Below are 24521 nucleotides of genomic sequence, written 5' to 3'. Positions count from 1 at the left end.
AGTATTGTTGTGTGTATGTAGAGGTGTGTGACTTTGGGGGGTGTCTACAAGGTAAAAGAGGAAAGTCTTCCTAGCGACTCTCTTTATTTAATAGATGATAAATTGATATTTGGTATTCATTGATCATATTCTTTAGGAAGTAAATATTTTTGAAATTATTAAATAATCAAATTTTATAAGCAAAAAAAAATAAAAATGTAATAATTAATACTTTATTAAATAATCTAATCATATAATTCAAATAAATATTTGAATACTTATTAGGTTTAGTTTATGTTAAATCGCCTGCTTTTATGGAAATTGAACTTGATCTTAAAACTAAATAAATTGTTTAATAAAAAAAAGAAGTTAAAAATCACCATGTGTATGTTTTTATCATTAAATTTAAATTTTTATTATATTAAAATAAACAACATTAAAATTTTAAATATTATAAAATAGAAATATGGTGAATAATATCTTGTAGTGAGTGATTTACGAATAAGTTGCAAATAAGAAGAAGAGAATTCTGAACATATCCAAATAAATATGCAATATTAGTTAATTTTTAAAAGAAAAAAATTATCAACCGTCTTGTATAATTTATAAATTTCTTGTTAAAAATATGTTTGGTTACTTTCAAATACTTATAAAGTCAATTCAACTCAATTGAGTCTTGTATGTTAGAAAATTACTTATTTACATACAATGGATAGTAGTTAGATATATGAAATATAATCTTCTATCTTAGATACTATGATTAATAATTTAGAATTGATGTTATAAAAATTATGTTAGAATATAAAACTAGTTATAATAAGAGGTTCTGTAAAAGATTATAGTTCAATATTAAGAATTGTAGTCTTTTGAAGAAGTGTAATAAGTTTGGTTGGAACCTTAAAGTCCTAAAAAAAAAACTAAAAATTCAAAGATAATAAAAATAAGATAAAATAGCAATAAAAATAGAAAACAAGTTTTACTAAATCTATGCATGTTTTCAATCAAAATTTAGTTGGTTTATTTGATACCAAATTTATTTTAAGTAATTAATAAAAAAAAATTATTAAAATATCAAAACCAACTTAAGAAATTACAATTCTGAAAAGAAATATATTGTAACAAAAAAAACTTTCTGACCTAATTCAAAGAATATTCCTTTATTTTACCTTTCTTTATTGCTTGTTATATGATTGGCTCTTTCCAAATCTATTTTGTGTAACAAATTGATTTCATTTATTGGATTCATAAACCTATTTTTTACAAAGAAATAAAAATCAATTTTTAAAATTATTTTTTGAACCAATACTGTTCCATGTAAATTAACAAAATATATATTTATTTTTGTGAAAAAAAAAATCAAACTTGTGGGAGAGAATTTTTAAAAATATATATTTGCAAAGGTTTTATTAATACATTCTGAGAAGTCGTTTTCCTAGTTTTTATTTAATTTTATGAAAATATCAGAAATTAGTCTGAATGAATGTTAAATTCTTTTTCAAAGGTTTAAATATTGATTCCTTTTTATATAGTAAAAAAATTACTTGATTAGAATAATGGTCATTACTTAATTTTATCTTTGTACAATGTTTTGAATTTTTTTTTTTTATAAAATAAATATTTAGATGCTTGAGTCGAATAAATGAAAAATGTTGCTTAAATGACCACCAAATTTCTTTCTATGATAGGTCAAACATAAGTTTTTGTTCCAAATAATGAAAATATGGTTTTATAACATTTTAAAAAACAAATCTCAGTTTGGTTTTATATTTTATTAAGAAGCAACTAAAAATTATACTTATGTTTGACCTATCATACAAAGAAATTTGGTCATTGTGCCATCAAAAACATTTAAAAGAAAAACTCTTTGTTATTTAACACATACAAATTATAATTCTCCAGTATCTTTAGAAATCGGTACATGAGATACTAAGAATGTATAATGGTAGACTAGAGACAAATTTGATCATTATAAAATTTTAATATTAGATCTAATTCTTCTCTAATTTTACACTAAAAAAACAGAGTGATGAGCTCACATTTATTAAGACTATTACAAATAGTATAATCAATGCATGGCCAATTTGGATAAATGATATAAGGATAAATGAGGCTCATCCATCCATCCTACACAGTCGTATCAAAACCGCAGTGTTACAAAAATACTTAAAAAATTGTTTACATAATACAAAAAATATATTCATCAAATTTTGAATTCAGCCTACAACATTGTTGCAATCATTTTTTTTAAATACTTTGATATTTGAATAAAAATATATTATTTTAGTACATGAAATACATATCAACTGTGCAAAAATGAAAAACTATCAATTTTTTTTATTGATAATATAAAAATTACTACTTTTGGGGATTAATACATCTACAGAGAAAGAAATCATCCTTTTAATTCAGTAAGTTGAAAGAATTAGTTAAATATGTATTTTTTCAATTATTATTTTCTTTTGTAACAAGTTCTGTACCATGTTTAAAATCATTTTGCAACGAATTATTCAAATTTTCTTGTGTTTTTAGTTGTGCAAAATCCTTACTCACATGTTTTTTTTTGCTTTAACTGATAAAACCTCAAGTCAACTTTTAAATTTTGTTTCTCATGAAATAAAGTTGCATTTCAACATTCATAAATTCTATTTTTAAAAAAACATTAAATGCCAACAAAGACACACCAATCAAAATGTTGATTTTGAAAAGGAATAGTACAAGTGACGTGCAGAAGAACCACATTCAAAATCCAACGGAGCAACTTTGATGTCCTTTTTAAGAAAGATTCAAAAACAACAAAACCCACATTAAATACCGCAACGCCTCAAATAATACCCACCCTAACAATAGGTCAATCCGCTTTTCAAGGTTCTCTTTATTATATTTCTATGTTAGTTTCTAAAATCAATTGAAAAGTTAATATTCCCTTATTGCGAGCAACCATCCAAAATGGATAGTGCCTTTTCTTTTTGTGTTTTGTGTTTTGTGTTTTTTTTTGGGGGGGGGGGGGATTTTCCATTGAATTCAAAAGTCAGAGGTGGGTGGGGTGGGAGGGAGGGACGGAGGGACGGAGGAAGCATATGTCACATTATTATTATTATTATTATTATTATCCTAACTTAGCAATTCTATTCTATTTCATTCTATTCTATTTCCAACCTCTATTTGAATTCAGTGTGCGCTGCCTGCACTCCTTATTTCTCACGGTCTCGCGGATAACACCATTCAATGCAATGCAGTGTGCAACACTCACTCAATCACTCACTCACTTACCGTGACAATCCAACCAAAACTTAAGCCAAGCTGAGCTAAGCTAAGAAACAGACAGACAGACAAAGAGAGAGAGAGAGAGAGAGAGAGAGAGATAGACAGACACGATCGAGTCTACGAAGGTGCTTGCAGCTGAAGCAATTGACGTCAATCGCAGTGGATGGGGCGGTCTGGGGCTGGGTCGTTGTCGATGACGACGCATGAAGCGGAATGAGAGAGCAACGAGCCAAGCCCTCCTACATTGACATGGTATCGCTAGACGCGGAAAGTTATGCAATCCATCGAGCCCACAAACTGCGCTGACGGAGTCGCTGGACCACCTCCAGTCCGGTGACGACGGTGCCTTTTGAACAGTTCAAGCTGTTGCTGCCCACCCAGCCTGAGTGAGACCCGCCAAATCTCATGCCAAGTCCCCGTGACGGGGATTCGTGTGAGAGCCACAGCCATCGACCATAGCCATCGGCGCTGGGTACATATTGCAGCACCTCATCCAGCGAACTGTGCGCACACCGCTCCTTCGTGTCCTTGAGCCTTCCAATTCTCCCTCTCACATTGCCAAAGCCATTTCATTTCCCCATCTGAGGGCTCATTGTGGGTGTGGGTTTGCTGGGAACCCAGAGGGTTGCTTCGAGTGGCGGAGCATCTGGGCCTCGCAGTTTCTTCTCTGATGGTTGACTAGGATTCCTGGAGTGCATTTGATGATGCAAGGTGCAGCTGACTTATTGTAGTTTTCGGTTGTTTCGTTCCGTCGTATTGGTTCTTGATTTTCGGAGCGGTGGCTGGAGGTTTTGGAATATAAGCGCAACGAGATGGTCTCGCATTCGTGACTGCCTATTTCTCCGAGGGGTTTGTCGCACGCCGGCCGGTAATCTCAATGCCCAATCGCTCACAACCCATCTAGTTGGAATTCTTCTTCTGCATTGCTGCTTTGTTACCATTGCCCGGCGCGAGGCGAGAGAAAGAGGTAGTAGTAGTAGTCGTCGTAAGAGGAGGCATTGGTGGAGATGGGATTGGGCATCGGATCTTGTGGTGGGTCAAGCCATTGTATGACGTTCTCTCATTTTGTCGACTCCTGAATGACTGGCCGGAGCTGAGACTTAGTCACACAAACGAGGGGCCACCACTTGCAGATTCTCTTACCCCTGAGCAGAGCAAGTTCTAGATTCTCTTACTTGGCAGATGCGGGTAGCCTATATCTAAATAGCAACTTCAGGCTTGTTTTGCAGAAGCACATCATCCTCGGGAAAAAAGAAAAAGAAGACAAAAACAGTCGCACTGAATTGTACAGCAGTGACCTTGGAAGGACGTTCTCTGTTGCCGTGAAGCGATCTGTGTGGAGGTAGCTGTAAGCTTTTGGAGAAGAATTCATCTTTTGTTTGAAAACGGGACAAGATCAGGCGTAATTGCAATTCGAGGTTGTTAAGAGCAGTGTGCTTGGTGGTTAGGCGGGAACGAAACTTCCTAGGGCAAGGAGGATTTTCCTCAGGGGGTTGCGCTCCCGATTGGGTGAAGGATCACTGGAAGGACAGAAATTTTTGTTCTAGATTTGTTTTTCCGTTTCTGAGGGACTATCTAATTACGGCTACCGTGGATTGACAGCCAGCGTGGAGGACAGGCGCGACCAATTTCGGCTTACAGAGGCAGATTAGGGTGATGCACCGACGATGCAAGATACTAGTAAAGACAGGTTTGAATCACAGTTGCACGTAGGAATGGAGATGCCGTTGCTGGAGAAGTGCGTCGTGTTTCATCGGGGGTGATGTTCATTTAGATCACGAAAAGAATCATGGTTATGGAAGGGCAGGTTTGAAATTCCGAGTTGTGGGGCGAGGTGAAAAGGTGGTAGGCTAGGTCTCGAAATAATCCAAGCTACGATGGAGCTTCAAAAATTGGCCAGCATCGCGGGAGTCACGGCGGAAGTGAGCTACGACCGGACTGACGAGGGGAAGGAAGGGCTCGCGGCAGCCAGGGAGATGGTGGGCAAAGAATCGTCGGACTTGTGGGGAAGGGTGAAGAGGATGTCGGTGCGGGATTTGGCGAGCAAGTTTGAGTCACGACAAGCCGCCGCACACGCAGCTGCTGCCAGGCTTGCCGAAGAGGTAATTGCAGCAAGCATTGGTGATGCCGCCTTTCCTCATCAAAGCTGTCGAAGGTCACTTGCATTGTGTCTCGAGGTCAAAGAACCGTCGATGTCTGATGTTTCATAAAGGTTTGGAAAAAGCGTCCCGTCAACGTAGGATATGCGTATTTACGAGCCACCCGGCACTGGTAATGTGCCATGAAGTCTGCGCTGATTGTAAAGAAAGTATTTTAGGGATTCCCTTCTTTCCAAGATGCCACCAATGGATAGTACGTGGAGCTGCAAAGGTTCTCTCCTTGGAATTAGTGGCCATGGACGGCCTGGTGTTTGGTTGGAGAAACCTCAGAGCTGCAAGTTCTGAATGGGTTTAAGAAATTCTAGGGCCATGGAGAAAAGGCTGGTCGGTTTTCCACAGCCTACAGTGTGACCATTCCAACACGCATCATAGTACAGAATTGGGATGTGCAAAAGTGAGAACGATTCAGATACACTTTGCTTTGGATGTTTTCATCATGTTTGGATCTTCTTGGAATAACTAGGTCGAATACCGAGTGGGTTGTATTAGCGACTTTGAAGCTCACTGAGGATGACTTGTGTTCTGAGTATAAATGCGCACACAACGTTGTGACGAGTTGTGCACTATATTTGGCCGTGCGAGCTCTTTTCTGCGTCCTCTCCCGTGGTGAATGTCTGATCCTGGACGTGGTTGTGCCCAGCAAAAAGCAAAAGAAGTGGCTCTCCTTGACAAACCAGCGCTTCTGAAAAAGTTGCGTGGGTTGCTTGGAGACCTTTTGGGCCGTGTTGCGGGGCGGAGCAAAGATGATGTCACTGAAGCTCTCATCACAGTATGTTCCTTGCTTACTTAATTATGGCTGTCCTCTTTACGTAACTGGAAGATGGTGCTCAAAGTAGACATGCGATGATCATAGCCGTTCCAAATCATGCTACGAATTGGATTTGAGGTGTGCTGACAATAGCGTTGAGTTGTGGTACTGTTCAGAGAGACACATGAGGGAAGTCAAGGTGTTCCCTCGTGTACAAAATCGTTGAATGATTTTTGAGTTGATAATTTTGTCACAGGTAGACGCAGTGGAAGCTCAATGGACACAACAGGAGACTGAGGCTGTGCAGGAAAGAGAAGAGTCGAGGAAGCTCGCTGCTCTTTTCCAGAAGGTTGCGGCAACCTATCGTAATTCTGTAGCTTCTATGAGTAATTTCCCTTGTATTCAGTACATGTAAATCCTGTTTCACAACTTCTTCAGCATGTGAGGATCCCTCTAGAATCCGGGCGCCAATCTTTGAAGCGGACAATCCAATGGGCCGTGTGTCGGTGACCACACTAGTAATAGAAGCAGCATCCATACTTACCTTTACCAGTTGCTTCAGTTGCGGGAGATTGCATGCTAACGATGACATGCACCATTTTTCAGGCCTCGGAGGATGCTAAGAGTATCATAGAGAAGGAACGGCAAGAAGCCCAAGCTGAGATCGAGGCTGCACGGGTCACTGCGCTTCGTTGTCAACAAACGTTGGAAGAGCAGGCTCACACTTTGAGTCAATCCGAGCAAGAGGTAAACGGCAAAGAGATTTAGGTCACTCTGGTTTCATGCTTGAAGTTCCGTGCAGCGTGTAAAAAAGAACATACGCAGTACAATCTGCGGGGACGCAGTCGTGAAACGCATGAAAACAACAGTTGGGTTTCCTCTGTCCATGGCTAGAGTCCGAGAAAACTTGCAGAATGAACATGTTCCAGCGCACAACGCTGCAAAATGTCGAACATCAGACATTTGGAAAATAGAACTGCTCGTCTTGCCTGCTCAATGCACTGCTGATTTTGAGGATTGCATCGCATTTCCTGGATTTATCCTGAAGAAGGTGCTTGTGTGGAAAGTACGCGAGGGCAACGTTGCCAACAGTCATCCTGGGCTGGTTACTAATGCCAAGTCGTGGTGAGTGCAGGAGCTGGCGGAGCTACGACAGGAAATTAAAGAAGCCCGCAGAATAACGATGCTGCACGCGCCTAGTAAGGTTATGGACATGGAGTATGAGATTGCAGGTCTACGACAGCAGCTCACTGAGAAGACTCTTGAGGTGGTTGCTATTCGCAGAAAGATGGATGTTTTGGTATCGAATCCAGAAGTTCCAGCACACTTTGAACTTCAGGGCGAAGAGCGGCTTGGGTCCTCCCTGGTCACCGTCCCTGCTGATTCACATTCCCCAGAGCTGGGAAAATGCATATTCCAGTGGCATCGTATGCATGGAGCCAAGGCTGAAGCCATCGTAGGTACAGTAAGCAACCGATGCTGATGTGGAGTTCTTGTGCTGTGTTGAGCATGTTGCTGTGTCATGGAATGATCCTCTGCTGTTGTCACTGAAGGTAAGTACTTTGTACGGTCATGTTCCAGCTGTAGGGGTTACAGAGCCGGTATTCATTTCGTAGTTTACCAAGCAAAGGATTATGGTTTAGAATCCAACGCTATTGTGCTGTTTTTTGTATGAGGATTACCATATGTATCGTTAACCTTGTTTGACTGCCATCTCTTTTGTCTCGCTAAAGCTGATTATGCGTACGCGCAGGTGCTACGAGGCCTCAATATGCCCCCGAGCCTCTGGATGTTGGTAAAGTGCTCAAAGTTGACATTGACCTTCCGGATGGTAGTCGAGAGTCGCTTGCAACTTTGGGCCCTATAGATGGAGGTGAGCGATTCTCAGCACTCTAGTACCAATTCACCTTGTCTATCAGTTACTGGTCCCCAATTTCCGACCAATCCGGGATCAGTTATGACCCAAGTCCACAGCATGCATGCGACTGCAGAACAAAAAACCAGCTTATTGGTATTGTGATCCGATTCATGATGTGGTAGCCTTGTTGGTGTGTTATGTATGTATGTATATATATATATATATATATATATATTTGTGCATATTTTGTTGACATTCGTCGTGGGTTGTGGCAGCTGCTGGACTAAGTCAATACGTGGAAGCATTGATCCGGAAAGGAGGAGCTGAGTTCAATGTACGCCATTCGTATACACTTGACTGAATTCGCTGGTATTGTAGTGGACGAGCTGCGTTCTGGGGTCCTATTTAGTACCACTGTAAAGATGACCTGAACGTACCCAGGGACCTATCTGATGAAAGGACGTTGTACATGCCAGGTTAGAATCTTCCAAGAGAATGGCGAACACGTTGTGAAGGCCACATTTCAAATGTTGGCTATTGACAAGTTGCGTATGAAGCTTTACAAAGGCCGCCATAACCGAGCAAAAGAAGAATACTCTTCATCCATGCAGGTGTGCATCCGCTCGATTGTGCAGTTTTGGTGGAGGGAGTGATAGAAGTTTGTTCCAACGGTTGCTGTAGGGCTGAGTGTGCATGGGGTTTTTGTGTGATTTAGTGAAAGACTCGGAAGAATGCAGTCAAGCGTGTCTTGTACAATTGACGAGTGTATTGTGTGATTCCATGGACAAGCAGTTGTGTGGTGCTCGAGGCGGGGGTGATGCAGCTGCGCGGAGCTTGTATTGGGTGGTGAATAAGAGTCTTACCTTCATGCTGGTGTTGGACTCGGAGCGGGAGCGCAACGCAGCGATCATGTTGGCGAGAAGATACGCATATGACTGCAATGTATGTGAACTAGAATTTGGCCCCTGCACCTGAGTTGTTTCTCCTACATGGCATCCTTGATGTGATGCTTGCTTGAAAATAATTGACCTGCGACGTTGTGTTCTTAACCATGGTGATATCAGGGAGCAGAGAATTCAGGCCTCGGGAAGTTCTAATTGCAGTTCAAAGTTTCACGGTATTCCTCAAAAAGATCTGACGCTGTTCCTATTTTGTCAGATCATACTTGGAGGCCCTGTTGACTAATACCTCCACTGCAAGCTCGATCTAGAGGCAATAAAGCACGATAGATCTGTACAAATCTGGATTAGGGTAAGTTCGAACGACTTTTGCAACATTCTTTCCGTGAACTGCTGTGGAGATTCACAGCTAGTTTGTGATGGTCAATACCTTAGCACCCTAGATACGCAACGTGGGTTCTGTGTCAAGTCATCCCACCTTCGCGACCTCTGCAGTTGGGTTGGAGGACCTGATTAGGGGACCTTGAAACCCGACAGATCTTATAAGAACCAGCGCTTGTATCGTAGACCCTTTGGCTTTGCTCAAGGTTGGCTGGAGTGAAGCATTAGATATTTCATTTCATTTCATCATATCGCTGTTTGATGAAGCTCACAAATGCCACCACACTGAGGTCGGATGGGAGGAGTTTGGAGGAATGCAGGAGTGTGTTGGAGACGATAAGATTTTCTGGCGGCGTTGCCTCAAGCAGGGCAAGATCAGCACTGTATTGTAATCCTCATGGGACTTTGCTGTCCGTCATGTTGCTCAGGCAGTGTCGGTCGAGGGAGTGTGTGCTTCATTTAATGAGGTTGTAGTCTTCCCAGAAACAGTATTTATAAAAACTAATTGTATAAGAAAATTATTACATTATTAAGTAATTTATTTTGATTACCAAAAGAATTTTTGAAAGACGGAGGTTGTTTGTGCACACTGACAAAGTTTATTGACTTCTACAAAATAATTTGATTAGCACAAGAGTCGATTGTCTTACATTTTCTATGAGCATGATTTTAATATATAAATTTTAATGATGTTAAAATGCAGATTATGAGAAACTGTCATGTGTATTAAAATAATTGAAGTAATTTTTTTATTAAATAAATACGACTATTGAAGCTAAGAATTGTATGGTAATTAAATATTTATGTTAGAGTTGGTAGAACTTTTACAATGATAAAATAAATTAATTAAAAGATAAATTTCATGAACCTTCGTATGTTTTACAGATATTATGTCCATGTTGTAATTTTGACTTAGACAATTTTGTCTACTGTGCTAAGTTCTATAATCTTATTATTTCAGTTAATTGGATATGAATAATAAATATCACATTGTTTGGTTGTAGCAATATCAAAATTAAACTTTAGTAACATCTTTGATAACTATCACTATCTAATATAATTCAATGGTACAAGTTAGAGAACTTATCACATCAATGTAAATTGTACAATTATACAAATTCTAAAGAATTATTTCTTTAAAAAAATATTTATTTTGGGATTTAATTTAATTTATTTTATAACCTCAAGTTAAGATTCTTGTGAAAAAAATTAGTAGTAAATTATTGGTTCATAAATATCTTTATTCTTATACTTTATTATTTTATTATTTAATCTTAACTGCACAATTTATTTATTTTTATAACATTATTGTTACAGCTTTGTTGTTAAAAGTTATTTTAAATAAAAATAATTACTATTTTAAGCTATATAAGACATAAAGATCACCATGGAAATAAAAATTAATTAAATAATATATATATGTGTATATATATCTATATATATATATATATACACACACATATATATTTATATATATATAGATAGATAGAGTTTATATTATAAGTTTTTATTAATAATACAAATTAAAATACAAATATAATAAATACTTGTATTAATTCTATTATTAGATGTAGATAGAAGTAATTAGGAACATATTAGGTAGGTAACATCTTTTTAAAGAAACATTGTGGAAGTTTCTCTGATATGAATTAGATCTTTAAATTCTTTTAGTTATATTACATGTCTAATGAAACTTATTTCAAAAGCTTTTTCTTTTAAAAAGCCTTGGTAAAAGCTACCTACAATTTAGATGCTTAGACCACAAGCTTAACATCGGGAATGGGAGCAATGGTTGGGAACATAGGAATGGTTGGCAACAAAGATGGAGACTACAAGGATGCAATGATGGTTAAGATAGAGTATGTTGCTTTAGTAAAAATTTGTACTGCTTTATTATTTTTCTAAATATAAATCATTTTATTTTTATATTTTTACATAAATAAAAGATTGATTTTAAAATTAAAATAGACTAACTTGAATTTATTGTAATAGATACTTTGAATTTAAGAATTTTTAGATTAAAAATTTAACTTTTATTTTAAATTTTTTTGACAACTAATTATTAAATCCAGATATTTATATCAAAAAATATGTTAAATATGTTAAATATGGTCTTTATAATTTTTAAAATATTCTTATAATTATAGTGATATATTATTTATTTATTTATTTTAAATAATTTATAAATATAAATATAATAAATACTAGTGTGAGAATTTATTTGTTATGAAATTTATCAAGCAATGCAAAGGTTTTTACAATTGTCATTATATATGTAATAAATTTTCATATTATATAAGTAAAAATAAAAATAAAAAAGACAAAAAAATGGAAGTACATAAAAATATGCTTAGTATGTAATTTTGTTGTAAAAAGCTTCAAGAAAGTTTTTAACATGCAAATTCGATATTTAGACTTTTATAGCTATTTCAACTTGTGTTATAAGTTTCTTCTTATTTTTGAAGAGTTTTTTTTGGAAATAATCTAGAACTTGATACTTAAGCTACAAGCTTTGTAATTCATAGGAAGCTTCCATAAGACCTTCTTTGTCACTAGTATACATAGAAACAAGACTTAGGCCATCTTTAGTCTTATTAATATCTTTTTTGTGTTGTAGTCTTAGTTTAAGATTCTTTAGATTCTTTATAATTAGCAATAGTCATTCTAGTTTTTTTATGTATCATATCTATATCTTATTTGTCCACACACTCTCTTTCAATTATATAAGAGCATTTTCTTTCAAAAATTCTATCATGATTCATGATTTTAATTATATGACAAGACTACTTACTTATTATAGTTATTTTATTTAAGATGTAAGAATATTATTTTATTTTTTAAAAAATACTAATATATTTTTATATCTTTTTTTAGAAAGTTTTATTTGATATTACAAATTGTAAATTATCATCTTTTAATTTGACTTATATGCTTATTAATATAGTCTATTGCTAAGATAAAAGAAGAAAAACAAAAAAAGTAGAAACTTCATATGTTAGCAATCTCAATTATAGAAGTATTACTACTACTTATATAAAAGAAATCAATACTAAAGTCAAATTTTTATACTAAGAAATTGTGCAATTGAGAGAAGCAAATACAAGTATGCATACTTTACAAGTGAGCCTTAAAGATCTGACACCACAAGTATGAATAAACCAAAGATCTATATGCTAAAGAAGTTTGATAGAATAAGATCAAAATTTTGGAAATATCTATAAGAAGTTAAGCTCTTCTTACATTTGCATCCTTCTTGATATATTAATAGAACTATGTAAGTAGAATTTATAGAAATATTTATTTAAAATGGTTCTATTTTAATTTGAACTTCTAATAAAAAAATAAAATTGATTCAAAAAAAAGTTTGAAAATAGATTTTTAAGAAAATACAAATTATAATAGATTAGAAAATCCCTAGAATTGTACTTGGTATCTTAGGCTTTTAAAAATTTATAGATTAAAATTATAAAGAACTTTTCTCAAGTTATTTCTTTAGTTATACAATTAACTTTCAAAATTAAATTAAAATACAATAAAGATGCAAAAAAAATTTAGTGCTTTAAAAGAAATTTTGAATTTCATTCCTAGTTTATATCATTTAAACTTTTTATGGCTATTTTCATATAAATAGATGGATAATTTTTTTTATTAGATATAATTATACTACAAAAAGATATAAAAAATATAATTTATTGTAATACTTTTTATACAAAAAAAAAATCTAAAAAATTGTCATTAAATATAAAACGTACAAAAAAGATTTTTTAAAATTTTTTATTGTAGATTTATTATGATAATGGTATCACTACCTAAAAGACACTCCTGATTAAATCATAATTTATATTTGTGACAAGAATCTTGATTATTTTATATCAATATGTAACTTAAATTAATGCAAAGCTCATTAGAGTATGTTTTTGTTACAGTTTGTATTGAATAGTGCATATTATATTAAAAAATAATAAGACTTATTAAATTGCTTATCTATACATTCTTATCTTATATCAAAAGAAAGAGATGTTGCATATAATTGAAAGAAAAGCTATTCTTTTGAATTTGGAGCAACTATATTTTACAGCCATTTTTATTGATAATTTAGTTGATACTAATTTTCTATTAAATTTTATTTAAATATATTATCAAAGGAAATATTAGATTAATATAAAAAATTATAAATAATTTATAAATTGATTAGAATTTACTTGCAATTTGTTTAGGATTTGATTAGATTTATTTAGGAATTTATAGGATTTTATAGGAAATATCTAAGGTTTTTTATTTTTATTTATTTTTTTATTTTTAGGATACATTTAATATTTCTTAAAATTTATTTGAAAATTTATTTGGATATTATGAATATTTTTTTTAAATTATTTATAATTCATTAGATTTGTGATTTAGAATTGATAAATTAAAAATTGATTCAATTTAGTATTTCTAAAAAAATCAAATCATTAAAATATATATTTTTAATTATCTCATTTTTTTGGATTATGAGAACTTTAAGATTTAGAGAAATTCCTTCTACAATCAAATATCCAATGTATATTTTAACTAGAATTTAAATATATCAACATATAAATAAAATATTAGAGCAATATTTGTAGTGAACCATCAATTATCACTAAGACAATTAAATAATTTTCTTGCCATTAGAAAATAATTTCAAACAATAATATAGTATATTATTTTATTTTAATTTTTAATTTAATTTTACTTTATTTTAATTTTATTTTGGATATTTTCTGCAATTAATTTTTTTGGATCTTTCAAAATATATTAAAAATATATCAATATAAGATTTGGCATAGAGATTAATAATGCTTCATGAAATAATCAAGATACAAATAAAAATATCCAATAATATAAAATAATAATAATAATAATAATAATAATAATGGTAATATTTTTATAAAAAGAAATCTCTGTATAAAATTGATAATAAGATATAATTATTCTATTGTAATATCAAGACCAATTAATTTTTTGATAAAATGAATTATCAAGATCTTAATATTATTTTTCTTTAAAAAAAAATCTATTAAAAATTTAAAATAAAATCAATGGAATTGCTTAATAATTGCAACAATTACAGTCAACAAAGATCCATCTTCTATATTAAGTTTGATTTATTGAGACTTATACTATAACTAATCTATAATATAGAAAATAATTTCTTCTATCTTATATTAGAATATATATATATATATATATATATATATATATCAATTAATAATTTAAATTGAAAGAAGTCTTGAATTTAAGGTGGCATCAAAATAAATTAAAATAACTTGCACATTGGCAAAAATATAATACTAATAGACACATGTAGGAGCCATCTAAGAATCTTGAAAATACATCAAAACTTATTGTTTCTTCTTGTGAACAACCTTTATCAAAATTTAGAATCAATCATTGAAAAAAAGTTAATGTAAATTAAAGAAAAAAAATAATAATAAAAAAAAAATTCAAAGATCAATTTGAAGACTTTCTTTGCAACATAAAGAAGCATCAACTACCAAATTTATCTCAAGAGTTGTTATTTACAAAATTATTAGATGAAGCACTTAGATAGTCTTAACTTAAATAAAATTAGAATTATAACAAAGATCCTTAAAAGGGACATGTTCTTCTTTAAATAGTTAAAAATATTTATATTTTGTAGTACTACAATCATAAAAAAAGACTATTAATGCATAGTAATACTATTGAAGGTGGTTACTGCATTTCAAGGTTTGTAAAAATGATTGTTTGAAGATAGTTATAAAGTTCTAAAAATTTATCAAATAACAAAGACATCTTCTTACTATGGTATGGAACATTATGGATAGTTGAGAGAATCTATCATTGTACAACACATAAATCTAAGTTTATTGCTAATATCATTTAATGGATTTTAGATTTCATCAATTTATAAAGCAACTTATAGAAGTTGTTACTTACAAGATGAAATAATCTAACATATATTTATTTTACTGAAGTATAAAGAAATAAATAGAATAAAATAAAAGTAGATATGTTAGGTAGATAATATCTTCTTTATGAAGGTTTAAAAAAATAAATTAGACATAGATTAGATATTTAGACTTTTATAGATATATCTTATGGTTATTTAAACTTATCATACTATTATAGACATGTATATTGACTCTAGTAATTAGTAAGATAAGAGGGATTAGGTAAAAATAAATAAAACTTAGTAAATTTAATAATATCTTGTAGAGAAGCTTTTTAGAAGTTGTATAGATGTAAATTTGACTTTACAAGTATTTGTAGGTGATTGATTGGTTAGAAACTTGGCCAACAAGTTAGCTACATATTACATATGTTGATTACTTATTTCAAAAATTGGCCACATGTTGCATATATTGTCTACTTATAATACAATTTGGTCATGTGGCAAACATAGTGGAAACTTGCATTGCAAGTTAGATATGTATCTTATAAATTGAATATATGTCAAATGACCTATAGAACATTGCTATGTAGCTCATTAGTTAGATAGTATATATAGAGGGAAGAGTAAGCCTTTTTTCACTCTTATCAATATTTTTCTTTTTGTTCTTTTTTGCTTTAAGAATTTCTAAACTTTTTGTCTTTCGTAGTAGCTATTCTAATTTTTTTTTAAATATAACTCCTTTTTACTACTTTTTTGTCATCTCTCTTTGATATACGCCTTATTACATTTATTCAAATTTTTAAAATTTTTGTCCTTGAGACTTACAATTTTTCTACTTTGAGAAAGTTATGTTAAAGGTAATAAAAAAACACTTCAGCCACGAGCCTTGTAGTCTTTAGAAAGCTTCTTCAAGAACTTCTTGATAGCAAGTATGTATTATGGCAAGATTGAAGCCACGTTTACTCTCATCAACACATTTGTTATGTTGCAATTTTAATTCAAGGCTCTCTAGATTCTTTATAACTAGTAATAGCCATATTAACTTCTTTCTATCTTCTATGTGATTTTTATTTGCCTATTTAACTTCTTTTTGTGACATAAAAGTATATCATCCTCTCAAAGTTTTATTATTATTCATGTTCTTTATAGAAGATCTAATTTTTTAATTTTAAAAGAACATTTTTGTATTAATCATAAGTTACATTTTATTTTTTTGGTGTAAGATAAAAATAATTAAACAAATTATCAAATAAATTTTAATAAATACAATTATATTCCTTATATTGTAGTTGTACTATTTGTATAGACAATGTTAAATATAATGATTAAAAAATGCACAAATTAACATAATATATATATATATATATATATATTATAAGATCCAAATCTTGTAGATTATACAAATTGCATCAAGTTTATCATATACACATTAAAATAACCTACTTATAAACTAAAAAATCTATTATCAAATAGAATTAACTAATCTAAGATTAGAAAATAAGATCTTTAATTTTTAATTTAATATAAAAATTATTTTATAAATATTTTTTTAATGTAGAATTTAATAAATGTGTACTTTAATTCTATGATAAAAAACCACATATTAAAAATCTGTATACCTTGTTATTGATATTATAAATTAATACTGTAAATTAATATTTTTTTATTTAAATGTAATTATTTTATTTCTAAGTAATTATCATGACAATATTGTATACATGGTTTTATTTCTAAAACATGCTATTTGAAAAAAAAAACGCATCTATTCATATGATATCAAAATTTCATTTTTATCGAAGTTCTTACACTAAATAGACTTATGTTGATTTTAATCCCTAACCATATATAAATACTTATGGTTACAACTTTATAAAATCCAAAAGTTTGTTATAGCAAGTTCTCTTTCTCCCATGTTGTTTAATTCTCCATGTAGACAACTTATCATGGATTTGGACATGCCTAGCAATAATATCTTGAACTTAAAGAGAAGATACTCACAAGTAAAGGACAAAGTGGAAACATCCTTGACCACCAGTCACTATAATAATTGACACGAATTCAACATATGAATGAAATACGGATTTCTCTCAAAATAAACAATGATTAAGGTTTGACAAAACTGATAGCTGATAAAATAGCTGTGACGACTCCGGTTCTTATACCTCACTACTGGCTGCAATTCCATCATGTTTTACATGACCCATCGCTTCTCCCGCACTGCATTTATTTCGAAATCTGAACCGCCGTCCGTAGTGGGTGTCCGTAGCTGTGGTCTTTTGTTCAAGTAGATATTGTTGCATAAAAAGATTTGGAAGAGGTGATTTGTCTCCGAGCTTCATAAACCACCATACGTTGTCGTCTGTATGCTGAAATAGCAGCGTGGCAGCAAATTCTGGTGGCAGAAATGGGTAGTCAGGGAATTTCGAGGACTAAATCCAAGTAATTGGTTCGCCGACGCACAACAGAATCTCCAGAGGTAACGAGTACCATAGGTATCCATTTTTGCTACAAACAGAAGAAAGCGCATTCGTTAATTGCATGTCATTATCACATACAATCAGAACGGTGGGGGCCAAAATTGAAGGTAAGGTATTCATTCCTTGGTGCAGACTTAAGGAGGGAGACTGGACAACTCGGACGCTTCAAATTCACGAATTCAGAGCAAGTCCTCTTCAGATCCTTGCCAGATTTTGACGGCAGTGCAAACTAGGAGCCCTACGCAAAGCCCTCGGCAACTAACGCTGGCCTGAAATGGCAAATCCAGACACTTATCTAGCCACGTTTTTATTTGCATGGTCGTCATATTCTTCGAGAAGCGAAAGAAAATCTCCGTTCATTTTGGAGGCTTTTCTCTCAGAAGTCCTCCAAGATTAAGACCAATTTAGTTAAATCGTGACTTCATTAAACAAGGGAGTTGTTACTGCAACAGTAGTCTGAGCAAGAGGCTGGAGATGTGAAATTTAAATGTAAGCAGGGCTACAGCTGCATGAGACCATTGATGGAGTCTGGTCACTACTCCCAAGTTGCATGGCTAGGTTCAACATCGTAAGGCAACTCTATTTCTTGAATTTATCAAGAAAAATTTACACCAACCTCATGATTTAACGATACTAGTTTGTCATTGCTGTTGATGACAATGATTCGATTCTCTACGTAACGAAGAAATTTGAGCAGAGTAGGCACAGATAGAAGATTAAGGAGAATTGTGCAAAGTTTACTTGGTACAAGAGGCCTCACATCGAGACTTATATTACACAGGTGAGGCATGTGACGTCGGGCCAGATGACGAAGTTATCGTTTCTGGACCAACACGACAGCCCTCTAGCATAAAAATCACCTCAGACATCGAAGGTCTGTCAACTGGATCCGGCGCGGTGCACAAGAGGGCAACTTTGACCGCCAAAAGAAATTCTTCCCACTCAGAAGATTCGGGGTCCAACTCCAACAGACTAGGATCAAATAGCTCCGTGATTTGCCCTGTTTGCAGCATCCGTTTCACCCACTTCACAATATCTTCGTCCTCGGTTGTAAACATGGCTGGTCTCCGTCCAGTCAAAAGCTCAAGCAAAACTATACCAAAGCTGTAGACATCTGCTCCTCTTGTAAGCTGTCGAGAGACGCCAGTACTTTCTGGCGATACATATCCAAATGACCCTACAGGAGTCGAGGAAGATGAGGGATCCGTGGGCATTGTAGCGAATCGCTCTAAACCGAAGTCAGAAAGGTGAGCTTCGAAATCGGCGTCAAATTGAACGTTGTTTGGCTTGACATCTCCGTGAATGATAGGGGGCTCACACTGTGTATGAAGAAAGGACAGTCCGCGTGCAACTCCGAGAGCAATTAGATGTCTCATTGGCCAATTCAAAACGTGACCGTCTTGTTGCGAAGCTTCTTGAAGTAAAGAAGCAAGATTTCCATTCGGCATGTAGTCATAAATCAAGAGGCGCACATCCCCGTGAACGTAGTAACCTCTCAAAACTGTCAAGTTCTGATGCCTTATTCTTCCCAACATCTCCGCTTCTGCTTTGAAGAGGTTTTCTTCCACCTGGCCATCGGGTAGCCTTCGGACTGATAGGACCGTCCCATCCTGATACTCAGAAAAATAACAGTGTTTTAAAAATGCAATGAGAAACATCAAAATAATTGGATACCCTAATTGGTAAAATTATGAGTGTCTACTTTTATAAGTAGCTAATCATGAACCGGATATTTATGCAACATAGTAGAGTGTACAGTTGAGAGCTTGGGAAACTTTCAAAATCTAAATGAGAAAATAACTCAAAAATTGAATTGGACAAAAATTTCGAAGGTTACCTTCAAAATCGCCTTGAAAACTATGCCATGTCGCGTCCTACTGAGGACGTGATCCTCATCAAACTGCCCAGTGGCTTCTTGAATATGTGCAAATGTGAGTGGCTCACTGAACATAACAACCTGTGCATCTGCAGGCGGTGGTGCTAAAGACAAAGCTTTTCGATTATATAAACGAAAGCACGCGATACCAAGGCAACATATTAGAGACATAAGGATGATGGTAAGGACACCTGCACCGACAGAAAGTCCAACAATTTCTTTTCGGTTCCAACGTGTTCTCTCTCGAACTTTATTTGGCCCGCTTTGCAGAGGTGCAGATTGCTGAGGCGAGCTGGCTGGCGATCCATTGAAACAACTTGTCTCGTCGCAGAGGGAAGGATTTCCACTGAAAGATGTTGAGTTGAACTTCAAAAGAGCTTGTGGAACAGGTCCCTGAAGGTTATTGTTGGAAAGATCTAGAGCTACGAGGTCAATTAGACTGCCCAGTGACACAGGAATGTTCCCACTCAGATTATTTTTGGAGAGATTCAAGTTCCGCAGTACTGTTAGATTACCGAAAGAAGACGGGATAGGACCTTGCAGACTGTTATTCTGCAACCATAGGATGCGGAGCTGCTGCAGTTGAGCAATCTCTGGCGGAATGTCTCCGCTTAATTTGTTTCCCTGAAGATCCAAGACATTTAAACTTTTGCACTTCCCAAGTTTTGAAGAGATGCCGCCAGATAGTTGGTTGATCCCTAAGTAAAGTTCTTGAAGATTCGATAGCTCGTTTAGCTCTTTGGGAACTGAACCAGTCAGCTGGTTGTTGCTCAATGCTAATACCGTCAAACTGGGGTCTCTCCCGAGAGCCGGAGGTATGTTTCCATATATGTTGTTGTTTGAAAGATCCAGAATAGTTAACCGTGGATGGGCACCGAGGTCGGGAGGAATACTTCCATTGAGCTTATTTCCACTCACCGAGAATACTTCCAAATCTGAGGAGGCAGGGAAGCCGTCTGGAATAGGACCAGTGAGAGAGTTGTTGTCAGCAGAGAAGATCCGCAATCTGGAGAGTGCAACGTATGCGAACGGTATGCGCCCCCAAAAATTTTGTCCACTCACATCCAGCTGCACAAGATCCACGCAATTTCCCAGCTTTGGAGGAAGTAACCCTGACAAATTATTCCCACTAACGTCAAGAACCTGTAAGTGCATAAGGGAACCCAATGAAGATGGAATGTTACCCGAGAGAGCATTTTCCTCCAAATTGAGAATTCTCAGTGGGAAGCACAACGATAAGGAAGAAGGAATTGGCCCCGTCAGTTGGTTGAAGGAGAGAGACAGATGGGTCAGCATGTGCAGAAAACCTAGCTCCGCAGGAATGGAGCCTGAAAGATTGTTCGCGTCCAAGGATAAGTATTCCAACTTGAATGCCTGACCTAGAGATGGAGGTAGAGTACCTGAGAGGTTATTATTGTTGAAAGAAAGGGATTGAAGTTCAGTAAGTTGGCCCAAAGAGAATGGGATTGAGGAGGTAAGACGGTTGTCATTCAATGACAATACTCTCAGATTGCTAAGTCGACCAAGCTCTAGAGGTATACTACCGGTGAGAAGATTCTGTGACAGGTTTAAGGTCCTCAACTGGACAAGGTTTCCCAATATCTCTGGTATGGGCCCCGACAAAGCGTTGGCGCTCAACGACAACTCCCTCAGCCATGTGACATTCCCAAGCTGTTCCGGAATTGAGCCGTTAAGATTATTTTCCTCCAACCATAATTCCTGCAGGTTGAAGAGATTTCCGAAAAGCTCTGGAATAACTCCACTAAATCGGTTTCTTCCAAGATTAATAACTTGCAGCTTTGTGCAGTTGCTCAGTTGCCAAGGAATTTCTCCCCATAGAGAATTTCCCCTCAAGTTCAAGCTCAAAAGATCCGGCAAAGTCCCCAGTTGAACTGGAAGGTTTCCACTCAAGAGATTACCTTGCAGGCTAAGAACTGTAAGCTTCTGGCAATTTGCCAAGTCAACAGGAATTGCACCTGAGAGAGTGTTATCCGCCACATCGAGAAAGCGCAGGTTTATAAGCTTGCCGATATCAGGAGGTATAGGCCCTGTTAGTTTGTTTTGTTCCAAATTCAAAATCTCGAGCGCCTGCAAACCTGCAAGGTCTGTAGGTATAATGCCAGATAATTCATTCTGAAACAATTGCAGATCGCTGAGGATCGAGCAATTGCCGAGTGAAGCTGGAATGGATCCCGTCAACAAATTGGAATGAAGATTTAGTTTGCGAAGCTGTCCCAGATTGCCCACCGCAGCTGGCAGACAATGTCAGTGTTAGCCAACCAGAGCACTAAACTAACACTTCTGAAAAATTGTTCGTGAATTGTTTGTCAATTATTGAAAATTTATGATGATAGATTCAAATGATCTGCTCAGGAACAAACTTCCTCCAAAGTAGCCTCATCTTACTTAAAATTTACGCACACGCATATTTGGAGTGTGACCGAAGAGATTAATTTCAAAGTAACTAGCAAATGCCCAGAAGGTATGATTGCATGAAGTTCGAGCCCTTCCACAGTGCTTCAGTGTTACTCTAAAAACGTTTCTAAGCGCCCGGATACACAGCAGACAAAGGAAAATATCAGAAGACTTAAAGTTCTCCAGTGTTGCTAATCCTAACATTCCAAAAGGCATGACAGTCAAACACGAAGTTTCTGAAAGTTGAAATTCAATTATTTGCTAGTGGGCTCTTGATTTCAGAAAATAGATCCAGAGGTTTCCTAACCAGGACTATATCTATGATTTATGAAGCATTGTGCCCTCTCTGCACAGATGAGAGACTAATTGCCCTCATTGCTTCTAAGTTGCTTCATCATTCATTCTTGGAGTCTAATGAGTGGAGTAAAAACGTCGATAATCACGAATGGTGTGCTTGATCTTTTTAAACTAGTGAATTACATTCTTCCTCGCGGTTTAACGAAGTCAGTTAAACTACGCACATGACCTAACCGTAGGCAAGCATTGGCGGTGCCAGAGGTCACAGGACAAAGAGTAAGAATGAAGGAAGAGGTGCCTGCGCACCTGATATGTGGCCTTGTAGCCTGGCCCCAGGCAAACTTAACTCCGAAACACGCCCATCCTTACAGATCACTCCCCGCCAGGCACAAATGATGGCGCTTTTTTCAAATGTCCACTCTCTTAGAATACTTTGAGTGTCAATAAAAGCCTCCCGAATCTTTAGCAAAGCGTACAAGTCTGTTTCTAAGCTCTGCGACTGTCCATCGGCGTGGATAATCAGGCTTCCAAGTAGAAAAAGTGCAAGGCCGAAGGCCGAGGACCAAGGTCTCCCCATAACCGATATTTCAGCTCGTAATTGATCACGTAGGCATCTTCTACTCCGTGAAGCTGTCAGCCGCTTCAGAGTCACTCCCGGCAACCGGACATCATTTTTTCCATAAGGACCTGCACACAAATAAACACCAAAGATGACCAAAGTAATAATTTCATCAATGTCGAATGGCAGCTAGCTGGCAGCCGAACAGTGTCCTTCTGACCACTCTACTACTATCTTGCATTCTGGTGAGTTAAATTCTGAGGTTCTAACTTCAAATCGCATCATCATCTCCGTCCTCGAAAGTTGTGAGCTATCAAGAGAAATCATTGCTCAGTAAAACAAGTTTCAGAGGCAGCAGTAAGCAAGAAATCAACATGACAACGTCTCTAACCTAAATACGCCTTGACGAAGGAGGAACTCGAGGGGACCGACTCATCAGAAAATGTTCGGAAGGGAACCGCGACCAACAGCTCAAAGAGTAGACAAATAACAAATGAGATATACACGATTTTCAAACCTTACTTGATTCAGTCAGCTCTAACTACAGCTGTCTGCTGAGAACTGCTTCTGAGCAGATCTGCACAACTCATTTTCCAAAAACCCGTTCCATACACACCGGCCTTGAAGTCCACTGCTTAGCATCCAACGCGACATTCCCTCTCACAATGCCACTCCTTACAGCCTCCCTTCTGCCTGCAAAACAATGAAAGCTTAAAAACTCACCAAAATTGCCCGAAAGTTCAAAATCCACGAGAGCTCCCTTGCGCAGTATCCAACAGCTTCTCTCTGTTACCTACTCCACAGTACCTTACAAATCAGCACCGCATAAAAAAAAATCGGAAATGCCGAAATGCAAGAGCACGTGCACCGGTTCGAGTCGAGGAGAACACACCCGCTAAATGCCACCTCCCATAAATGCTTCTAGGTAGCACAACACACTAAATCCAAGGCTCCGAAGCTTTCTGAGATTTCAAACAGACGAAATACTCTGCTTCAGTTGCACTCCTCCAACGCCAACGTCCGCAGCTGCACCATGACCAAGAGCGTGTACGAAAGGAACGTATACGCAGGACTGAATCACTCAGTCACGCAAGCAAACGGTCGTGGCAATCGAGCACGGTTGGGGGTCCAGTTACAATGAGGGCGCCCGTGCTCGATTACCGATGGCGGGGCGACAGAATGCGAAGTGCAATAGCGGCACAGCAGCTGCCACCATCAGAGTAAGGAATACAGCAGCAGGCAGGTAGGCTGGTTCATCTCAGGTGAGTCTTCCCCCGCCCTTCCAACACTCCGACTCTCAGTATCGAGCACAAATCAGCATCGCTGGTCAGCAGTCATTATGCCCCCCCCTGACCCAGGGTCTCTCAGCCTTGGGGCGACTCTGCCGATTTCACACTCACTTGTCGGTACTTGATTTGTTCTCTCTTGGCCTGCGCTTGGATGGATAAATGGATGGATGTCCTCATCCTTCCTAACCAGCACATGTAATCTTATCCATCTATCCATCCATCCATCAATCGTTGCACCCTTCATTTAAAACATGTTAGTTTTGGTAGTATCAATCCTTTTTTTATTCTTTTATGTATTTCTGATGATTTGAATTGAAGAATGTTTCAAAAACATATTACTGAAAAAGTCGTTTTACTTAAAGACTATGAATAAGGTTGTGAATGATTCGAGAATTCAAAACCTCAAAAAATATTTAAAGAT

General features: G+C 35.7%; 2 protein-coding genes across 13 annotated transcripts; one reads left to right on the top strand and one right to left on the bottom strand.

The window, feature by feature from the left end:
* Positions 1-3316: 3316 nt before the first annotated feature.
* On the top strand, positions 3317-9856 carry LOC112274706 (stomatal closure-related actin-binding protein 1). 11 transcript variants are annotated; one of them, XR_016500010.1, is made up of 13 exons: positions 3399-4111; positions 4473-4585; positions 4846-5345; positions 6043-6171; positions 6407-6499; positions 6757-6897; positions 7286-7610; positions 7904-8023; positions 8284-8342; positions 8485-8619; positions 8801-8950; positions 9167-9259; positions 9609-9856. XR_016500010.1 is itself a non-coding variant. In XM_090246151.1 (12 exons), the coding sequence occupies exons 3-12, from the start codon at positions 5121-5123 to the stop codon at positions 9191-9193; spliced, it is 1404 nt and encodes a 467-aa protein (XP_090102277.1). In that variant the 5' UTR covers positions 3317-4111; positions 4460-4585; positions 4846-5120; the 3' UTR covers positions 9194-9856. The 11 variants fall into 11 exon arrangements, 4 of the variants coding, with proteins under 4 accessions (XP_090102277.1, XP_090102278.1, XP_090102276.1 ...); XR_016500009.1 differs by having other exon boundaries at positions 3647-4111; positions 4460-4585; XM_090246151.1 differs by having other exon boundaries at positions 3317-4111; positions 4460-4585; positions 9167-9856.
* Positions 9857-18380: 8524 nt separating this feature from the next.
* LOC112274705 (uncharacterized) lies at positions 18381-24027 on the bottom strand. 2 transcript variants are annotated; one of them, XM_024504391.3, is made up of 5 exons: positions 23704-24027; positions 23535-23604; positions 22559-22939; positions 19502-21792; positions 18381-19274 (listed from the first exon to the last, which is right to left on the bottom strand). In XM_024504391.3, the coding sequence occupies exons 3-5, from the start codon at positions 22827-22829 to the stop codon at positions 18438-18440; spliced, it is 3399 nt and encodes a 1132-aa protein (XP_024360159.1). In that variant the 5' UTR covers positions 22830-22939; positions 23535-23604; positions 23704-24027; the 3' UTR covers positions 18381-18437. The 2 variants fall into 2 exon arrangements, with proteins under 2 accessions (XP_024360159.1, XP_024360160.1); XM_024504392.3 differs by lacking the exon at positions 23535-23604 and adding an exon at positions 23334-23504 and having other exon boundaries at positions 23704-23981.
* Between the last annotated feature and the right edge of the window lie 494 nt (positions 24028-24521).

Source organism: Physcomitrium patens, chromosome 22 (assembly GCF_059467195.1).
Source record: "Physcomitrium patens ecotype Gransden chromosome 22, ASM5946719v1, whole genome shotgun sequence".
NCBI lineage: Eukaryota > Viridiplantae > Streptophyta > Bryopsida > Funariales > Funariaceae > Physcomitrium > Physcomitrium patens.
The sequence above is the reverse complement of the archived record's forward strand: the minus strand, read 5'-3'. Positions and strand labels throughout refer to the sequence as shown.